The sequence below is a fragment of the Furipterus horrens genome, unplaced genomic scaffold (assembly GCF_987537825.1).
Source record: "Furipterus horrens unplaced genomic scaffold, mFurHor1.1.pri manual_scaffold_10, whole genome shotgun sequence".
In the NCBI taxonomy this organism is placed as follows: Eukaryota; Metazoa; Chordata; class Mammalia; order Chiroptera; family Furipteridae; genus Furipterus; species Furipterus horrens.
The window spans coordinates 47,336,816-47,345,217 of NW_028327180.1; the positions used below are offsets into that span (position 1 = coordinate 47,336,816).

The 8,402-nt window shown below is 52.3% G+C and overlaps 1 protein-coding gene across 4 annotated transcripts; it reads left to right on the top strand.

Moving 5' to 3' along the window:
• The first annotated feature begins 3,436 nt into the window (after positions 1–3,436).
• Positions 3,437–7,102, top strand: MVB12A (multivesicular body subunit 12A). Of its 4 annotated transcripts, none has more exons than XM_090289919.1 (9): positions 3,437–3,598; positions 3,688–3,786; positions 3,913–4,009; positions 5,039–5,165; positions 5,546–5,665; positions 5,746–5,855; positions 6,104–6,165; positions 6,502–6,558; positions 6,732–7,102. In XM_090289919.1, exons 1-9 carry the CDS (start codon positions 3,515–3,517, stop codon positions 6,792–6,794), a joined length of 819 nt encoding a protein of 272 aa, XP_090146045.1. In that variant the 5' UTR covers positions 3,437–3,514; the 3' UTR covers positions 6,795–7,102. The 4 variants fall into 4 exon arrangements, with proteins under 4 accessions (XP_090146045.1, XP_090146046.1, XP_090146047.1 ...); XM_090289920.1 differs by having other exon boundaries at positions 5,749–5,855; XM_090289921.1 differs by lacking the exon at positions 6,502–6,558.
• Positions 7,103–8,402: the final 1,300 nt, after the last annotated feature.

Sequence of the window (8,402 nt, forward strand, 5' to 3'; positions counted from 1 at the left end):
CATCACATTAAATACTGCTTGCCAGTCCCTTCCTGCCTGCAAAGTGTCCTCTGAGAAATTAGCTGATAGTCCTATAGGCACCCCCCTGTAAGCAACACACACTCTGCCTCTCTCTTGTGGCCCCCAGGACTCTGTCTTTATCTTTCACCTTTGGCATCTCAATCATGATGCATCCTGGTGTGGTCCCCTCTGGGTCCAGCTTGCCCAGGACCCTCTGTGCTTCCCGGACCTGTATGTCCATCTCCTTTGCAAAATTTGGGAAGCTTTCCTCAGTTTTTAAAATTCTTGCTTCCTCATTCTGCACTGGTTGACTGTTTTTTTTTCTTCCTTATGTTCCAAATCATTGATTTGAACCCCAGTTTCCTTCCTTTCACCATATGTTTTGTGCGGATTTTCTTTAATTTCATTTAGCATAGCCTTCACTTCTTCCCTTATGCGTTTGCCATATTCAAGCATATCTGTCAAGCCTGTGAGCATCTTTATCACCAGTGTTTTGAATTTTGCATCTGTTAGGTTGTCTGTCTCCTCATCTGCGAGACTGGCTATCTCCTCGTCACTTAGTTCTCCCACTGGAACCTTGATTCGTTCCCTCTTTTGGGCCATACTTCTCTGTCTCCTCATTCTGACAGGCTCATGTGTTTGTTTGCCTCTCTGTCTTAGGTAAAGCTGTCACTCTGTTACATTGTAAGGGGAGGAGCCTCAGCGATTCCGTCAGTGTAGGGCGACCTGTTTCACCACGTTGTGGTGCTGTATGTTGGGGAGGGGTCCGAGAGGGAACAATGCCGCCTGCCCAGCACTTGCCCTTTTTCCAGGCACCTCTCCCACTTCCACACCGGACTGGCGCCCCTCTAGCTGCTTTCTTGGCATCGTTCCCAGAGTGGGTGGGTCTGCGGCTGTTCTAGGACCGTGGGGGCCCTTTAAACAAGTAGACTCTGCTGAGAGATTGGCAGTTTCTGCCTCTGCCCCAACCCCCACTGGTCTGCACAGTCAGAAGCAATGAGGCTTGATTTTCCCTGGTGCTGGGATGGTGAGCTTCGAGGTCCGCTGAGGAGCTAAGAACTCTCCCCAGGTGTCCCTCCTGACTTTTTAAAACGTGTGACTGCACTTTCTGCCAGCCTTCGACTGCTGCAGCTGCTGCCGCCGCCACCATACCATGTCCTCTCCACCACAGCTCCGCCCCTCCTGTCTGAATGAGTATTTCTTCTTTATATCTTTGTTTGCCGGACCTCCTTGTAGTTTGATTTTCTGGAACTTCTGGTTGTTTCTAGCTTTTTTATTCCTTCTTAGTTGTGGAGGGAGACGAGACTCGGTGTGTCTGTCTACACCTCCATGTTGGCTGGAAGTCCTAATTCTTTTCTTAATCTCGAGTAAGTTCCTGCCAGTGCCATTGGTGTCATGGGCACAGCTACCAGTTGGGCACCTGTTAGGTGACCGTGGCCTGATTCGTTTGTACTGTCTGTCCACAGTGCCTGTGCCCAGTTGGCTGCTGGTTGGCCAGGGCCGTAAGGTGGCAGGAGACAGAGGGTCCCAGGCTTTATTTCTTTTTCTTTTAAAGGGAAGAGACCTGTAGACCTTTTGGTAGGTTGTAATCAGCAGAGAGTACATTCCTTCTCTTCCATAGAAGCTGAAGCTTGATCGCTCCCATATAAGATCAGGGCTTGACAAACCCGTTTCATCAGAGCCAAATTGGGATCAGAAAACAGATTTCCCCTTATTGGGTTCCTTTGGCCAAAGGAGATAGCAATATTTTACCATTTTCTGCTTTTTTTTTTTTTTTTTCTTATTCTGGGTCTGGGAATCTTCTCCCCAATGCTCTAACATTTTCCCTAATTCTTTCATTTCCCTAGGCTTAGAATTTTTATTTCCTATCCTCAGTCGATTCCTGTGGCTGTGGCTGAATCTGGTTGTGTCCTCAACCCTCCTTACTGGAGATTTCTTGAACATGAACCGTGAGCTCAACCCCCTGTATTGGAGGTTTCTGGCCTACGGCCCGTGAACTCAACCCCCCCTTATTGGAGGTTTCTTGTCCATGCCTTGTGTGCTCAATCCCCCATACTGGAAATTTCTTGCACATAAGCCTGTGAGCTCAACCCCCCATACTGAAAGTTTCTTGCTCACAGTGCTCAGCCACACACACACATTCAATCTCTGAGGATGCCCAACCACCAAGGCAATAATTAACCCAATCTTCTTACCTTGGCCTGTGCCTGAGGTTGCCTGGTTGCCGCAGTGTTTGCTTTTGTTTCCCCCCTGCGTTGGTTCTACTGCTGTCCCAAGAAGAAGTCTCGGGTCCGTTTCCAGACACTGTGAGGTGGGTGGGCCCTGGGTGGAGTGGGTCACCCAAAACAGGTATCATGCGTCTCCCTGCCTCAGCTCAGAGTCCATTACCATACACAGGTGGAGGATACCAGACGAGCTCCCAAATTGTGAGAAATGCTCACAATAAAACACTGGGGCACAGGACTCAGTAGCAAAGCAAGGCGTTTATTCAGGAGTCTGCAGAGTCAGGCACACCTGCCAGCCAGGAGCATGTGCACTGTGAAGTAGACAAAGAAAACTGGTTTTATAGTAATGCGATTAGCTCCCCCCCCCCCCCCCAGTTTCTCCATTACTGGTTAATCCAGGTTCACAATTTAACGTGATTAACTACTTAACTCAGGATGTGATTAAGGGTAATCTAGTGATAGGTCTTATCTCCAACTTATTTGCAAAGTTATCTAGCTACATCTTCCCATTTCTATGTTCGGTGATAACAGTCTTTCTCCTTTTGATCCCAGAGATACGTGTGAGGAGCTGTGAAATGTCATTTCATCGCCCCTTTTCCTGATTCCTCTGTTAATTATCTCCTACTGGTTTGAGTCACTGGCTTGCTTCTTTATCCCTAACACTATGTTCCCTAATTTTCCATATCTCCCCGTGGGAGGTATAAAAGCATGTTTCCATATTAAATACATTTATATCTCATTTTGAACAACTAATCGTATCTGCGAATAAGTCCTCGAGTTTTCATTGCTTATGGTGGCCTTTATTGTTTTTTAATTAAACTAATTGCTTCATAACCCACGAAAATTTTCTTCGCTATGACTTCCCAGACTAGAATTTGTTTTTTCCTTAAATTTCCCGGGACACCCAGAGCCCAGCCCTACAGATGCTGATAACACAAGGACTTCTGGGGAACGTAGTTCCGGCTTGTAGCCAGCGAGTTCCCTGGCTCAGAGCCGGAACAATTCCAGCGGAAGTTGCTGAGCGTGAGAAGGAAGGGAGACAGTTTTCCGCAAACGTCTCTGCTCACAGTGCACGTGGATGACGCACGGGGCGTGGCTCAGTGTCCACACACGATTGGCGGGAGGCTTTTCGGGCACGCGCACAAGAGGCTTCATGAGCCCCGCCCCCGCAAGGCCCTCCGGGTGTAGTAGTTCGCACTCTTACCCGCACTCTTACCCGAACTCTCGGGCGCCGAGCGGCGGCTCCAAAGTCTGAGGCGTTCTTCCGTCTTCGGTGTTTGGCTTGGACGATGGATCCCGGGCCCGACGGGGCGCCGCTGGCTGGCCTGGCCTGGTCGTCAGCCTCGGCGCCCCCGCCGCGGGGATTCAGTGCAGTGAGTGGCATTGGGAGGCAGGAGTTGAACGGGGTCATTGGCAGCTGCGGTAAGGCGGGAGCCTGGCGCTGACCCGCATCCTGTTGTAGATATCCTGCACCGTGGAGGGGGCGCCCGCCAGTTTCGGCAAGAGCTTCGCGCAGAAATCTGGCTACTTCCTGTGCCTCAGTACCTTGGGCAGCCTGGAGGTAAGGGGCGCCCACCTCCGGGATGTGTCCACTCTTTCCATCCATTCGCGGGGTCCTACGCCTGGCCAGGCGCGCCATCCCCGCTCCTGGGTGACTCGTGCTGTGTTCTCCCCATCCAACCCCCAGAATCCGCAGGAGAACGTGGTGACCGATATCCAAGTTCTGGTGGACAAGAGCCCCCTCCCGCCAGGCTTCTCCCCGGTCTGCGACCCCCTGGACTCCAGTGAGGCCCGCGTCTGAAGCTGGGGGTGGGGAGCGCGTCCGCGTCCCAGCGGGAAGGACCAGGGAGAGTGATGGATGCATGACCAGCGCGAGATTTCTGAGCCTCAGCCACCCCCTTGATGCCCTGGATGCTGACAGGGTTGGCTGGGGACTCGGGAGCCCTGTGTCAGGACGGGGTAACTGGCCGCGCCCTGCGTGAAAATGTGTAATTGGCACAGTCTCTGTCGTAGAGTAACAACAGCGACCTGTTTTATTACTTAGACTGTAGCCAAGCTGAACCGCGCGTTTTCTCTCTCTCTCTCTCTCTCTCTCTCTCTCTCTCTCTCTCTCTCTCTCTTTCTTTAAAAAAATTTCCATGCTTTTGTACACTCCAATTTCTCTGCCTGGAGCACCCTTCCCTACTCTTCGGGTTAGCTAATACTTTGCCCTCCGCACCCCTCCTTTTCTGGCCCCGCAGCCTTGGGGCTGCTCTTCCAGTTCTGAACACCCTGCTTTCTAATCATCTGCCTCTCCCTGATTCCCACAGTGTCTTGTCATTTATATTTGATTCTCAGGGTGTATGTATTGATACTGGAGTAAGCAAACTTTTTTCTGTAAAGGGCCAGATAGTAAATATTTCAGGCTTTGCAGGCCAGGTGGTGTCTGCTGCATATCCCCACCACCACCCCCAAATCCTTTAAAACTATAAAACTCTAAAAACCCTTTGAAATGGTAAAACCATTTGCAGGCCTCATGAGCTCTATAGAAACAAACGTTGGGTGGGATGTGGCTCATGGGCACTCAGTTCTGTCTGATTCCACAGCTACCCATCCTCACTTTGGTGCTCATGGATGAGCCTGCCTCAGTGGCTCCTAAAGGCTGCATGGAGTTCCCTCCTATGGCTATATCATTCATGATTTAACCACTGCCCTAACAGCAGCCAGGTGACTGCCTTAAATAGCACCCTGGCAACTGTCATCTTGGAGCCATCTTTGGGTCCCTCCTCCGCTTTTTCCTCTTCTTACTCCCCACCTCCCTCCCCCACTCCCAGAGGCCTCTGTGTCCAAGAAGAAACGCATGTGTGTGAAGTTGGTGCCCCTGGGGGCCGCAGACACAGCTCTGTTTGACATCCGGCTGAGTGGGAAGACCAAGACAGTGCCTGGATACCTTCGAGTAGGGTAGGGCTTCCCCCAGCCTCTGGCCTTTCTTGCCCTCCCACTCCCATATATATGCTTCTGACCCTCCGGACTCCCCTCAGGCCTCCTGTCCCTTCGCCCACCTCTCTGTGCCTCAGTTTCCACATGTTGAAACACGGACAGTTGTACTAGTCTTATAGGATCATCACGAGGAATAAATAAGTTGGTGTGTCTGAAGTACACAGTACAGTGAGGGGACCCAGCAGCTGCTAAAGATGTGGGCTGAGATGCCGAAAGGAAAATTCCCCAAATGGCAGGGCTCACCCAGAGGTTTGGGTTCCTCCTTTCTTCTCCTGGCAACTGTTCTCAGCCCTGGCTGCACCTTGGGTCCGAATTCTCTTTCCTCTTCCTTCCCCATCTAGGGACATGGGTGGCTTTGCCATCTGGTGCAAGAAGGCAAAGGCCCCTCGGCCAGTGCCTAAGCCCCGAGGTCTCAGCCGGGACATGCAGGGCCTCTCCTTGGACCCACCAGGCCAGCCCAGGTGAGTCCTCAGGCTCAGGGATGGGGCGGTAAGGGGGGGTGGGGTCAGGTCAGGTCTGACCTGGGCTGCCCCTTTGCTAGCAGCAAGGGCCGCTTCCCGGAGGGGACGTTGTCGAGACTGGGCTCACGGGCCTCCACCCTGCGGAGGAGTGACTCCATCTATGAGGCCTCGAACCTCTATGGCATCTCAGGTGAGTGCAGGGCGGGAAACTGAGGTATGAGGGTGGGCCATCACTGGCCAAAGGTTTACATAGCTCAGAAGGGGTGGGACCAAGGTTGGAACCATGCCTGGCTCCACCCTATTCTGTAAAGACTGGGCAGGGAGAAGGGAGCCTTTCGGGTGGTCCTCTGGGGTGGGGCAGGCAGCAGCCAGGTCCCAAGCACCCTGCTTCTCAGCTCCTTACCTACCGCCCACCCCCCTGCCTTGTGCTTTCCTTAGCCATGGATGGGGTTCCCTTCACGCTACACCCCCGATTTGAGGGCAAAAGCTGCGGCCCTCTGGTGAGTCCTCCCCTTGGGGAGCTTGGTTTGTTTATTCCTGCCCATTGCCTTTCTAGCCTCAGGAAGACAGGGATCATCGTCGATGCACCCAGCCCCCCAGCACTGAGGCCCATGTTCTTGGGTTGGGGAAGGCTGGAGACCAAGGGGTGTGGGCTGGAGGGCCTTATTCTGGAATGAGGGAGTTGGGGGGCAGCTAGATGGATGCTGGTTGCTAGAAACTGTGGCAGGAAGAGGGAGGGGATATTCAGGTACATATTGAGGGGAGCCTTGAAGATGAGGAAATGGGAGTTTCAGGTGGGGGTCTGAGCCCAAGACTCACCTGCTGCTGCCCGCCAGGCCTTTTCTGCCTTTGCTGATCTTACCATCAAGTCGCTGGCGGACATTGAAGAGGAGGTGGGTGCTGGGGTGGGTAGGAAGGGTGGAGTATGCTGGGACCCTGCCCCCTCACCAGGCCACCTCAGTCTTCCCTAGCTGCACCCCACCTCTCCAGGGCTGAAGGCTACGCCCCTGTTTCTTATGGCCCTCCCCACAGCACCTCCCTCACTCTGTTCTCACCTACCCCGCAGTATAACTATGGCTTCGTGGTGGAGAAAACAGCAGCTGCACGCCTGCCCCCCAGCGTGTCGTAGCCCCTTGGCCATTCTCGGGAAGAGACCGCTGCCCTACACCCCCAGGACTGGCAGCTGCCCCGCCTTAGCCCATGTTGGGGACCTTGGCAGCGCAGGGCATTCTGGACCCTCAACCACGCAGGGAGCTGCCACCCTGGAGGAGGTGGACCTGGCTGCTTGGTGGTGGGCCTCCTGCCCCCAGGCCCTATAGGGCAGGTGTGGGGTCAGATGGAAACCAGTGCCTTCAAGTCATTTGTGTCAAAACTTTGGTGCTGGTGCTGGGAGACCACGTAGCTGTTCTCTTTGCAATAAACACTGTGCTGTCTGTTGTCTGGAGTCCTGATCCTGGGTCTGGGTGTGGCTCGTGGTCTTCACCTTGCGCAAGCCGGGGCAGCCATGCACCTAAAAAGCAGGTGATATGCTGGAGGGAGGTTGCGCCGTTGCTACTCTCATTCCACAGAATGGGAAACTGAGGCTCAGTGAGGGCCTGACCCAGGATTCTAGACCACAGAGATGACCTTGGTCCTGCTCCTCTGTCCTTGCACATAACAGTAATGATAATAACAGCTACCATTTATCCCGGGGATCATGTCCCAAACACCTGAGACTAGGTATTTAATTGAATCCTCCCACAGCCCAGTGGAAAGTCTGTTTTGTCTCCATTTTACAGGTAGGGAAACTGAGGCAGGAGACTGCTAAGGTCACAGCTGGGATTAGAAGTCAGAGCCTACTCTCAGCCAGAAAGCTGTTCTGTGCACCTCTGTTCCTCCACTGTGCTATGGGTACAAATGGTCAACCCTCATTATCCACAAGAGTTAACGTTTTATAAAGTTGCTGCAAAAATTGGATTAGGGAATACTGGGTTCCTTGGGGAAACAGGTGGGTTTCTATGAGTCTCTGGTCACGTTTTTGTCAGGTGATTGATACATGACTTTGTTTTGTGTGTGTTCCAAGATACCTTGTTTATTATATATATACCGCTAGTTTGTTAACGTTGGACTCACCCCCTACAGCAGGTTAACTCACTTGAACAGAGCTTATCTAACATATATTTTCTTTGGAAGGCACATTGCAGCCTTCTGGAGCTTAGGGACACCAGAGACTCAGCACTAAGCTTGGGGGCCTTTTTAAACAGCAAAATGCCAAGGAAAAGCACAAAAAATGTGAGAAACAGACTGCAAAAAGACCTGTTTACAGTCTGTGAGCTGGAACAAGGCAGGGAGTCACCTTGTTCCACCTCTGCTGGGAACATGTTCCTTTGGGGACTCCAGCTTTCCCTGCTCTGTCTGTCCTCCAGTGACCACAGAAGCACCAGGAGTATTTGGATTTGGGGGTTACAAATAAATTTTAGCTGGTAAGAAAATTTGCAAATATGGAATCAGCAAATAATGAGGGTCCATGGTATTTGTGAAATTAACTGCCCCAGGTTCGCTTTCTGTCACTTGTGTGCTTCTCTTTTCTGCTCTCCTCATCCCCATCAAGGTGCCCTAGGTTCTGCTGCCGTCAGGAATGTGCCCAGATCTCTGGCTCAGAAAGGCTACAGTTTATTTCCCATCCATACCACATCCCCCTGGCGGAGACGCAGCAAACTGCTGGTCACAGTTGTGTGGAAATCCGTCTGAAGTGGCG

Bases quoted from the DNA above. Each gene is read 5' to 3' on its own strand.
- MVB12A (XM_090289919.1), top strand. From the start codon at position 3,515: ATGGATCCCGGGCCCGACGGGGCGCCGCTGGCTGGCCTGGCCTGGTCG. The intron at 3,787-3,912 runs GTAAGGGGCGCC...TCCAACCCCCAG, and splicing joins GTACCTTGGGCAGCCTGGAG to AATCCGCAGGAGAACGTGGT. The intron at 5,856-6,103 runs GTGAGTGCAGGG...TGCTTTCCTTAG, and splicing joins GAACCTCTATGGCATCTCAG to CCATGGATGGGGTTCCCTTC.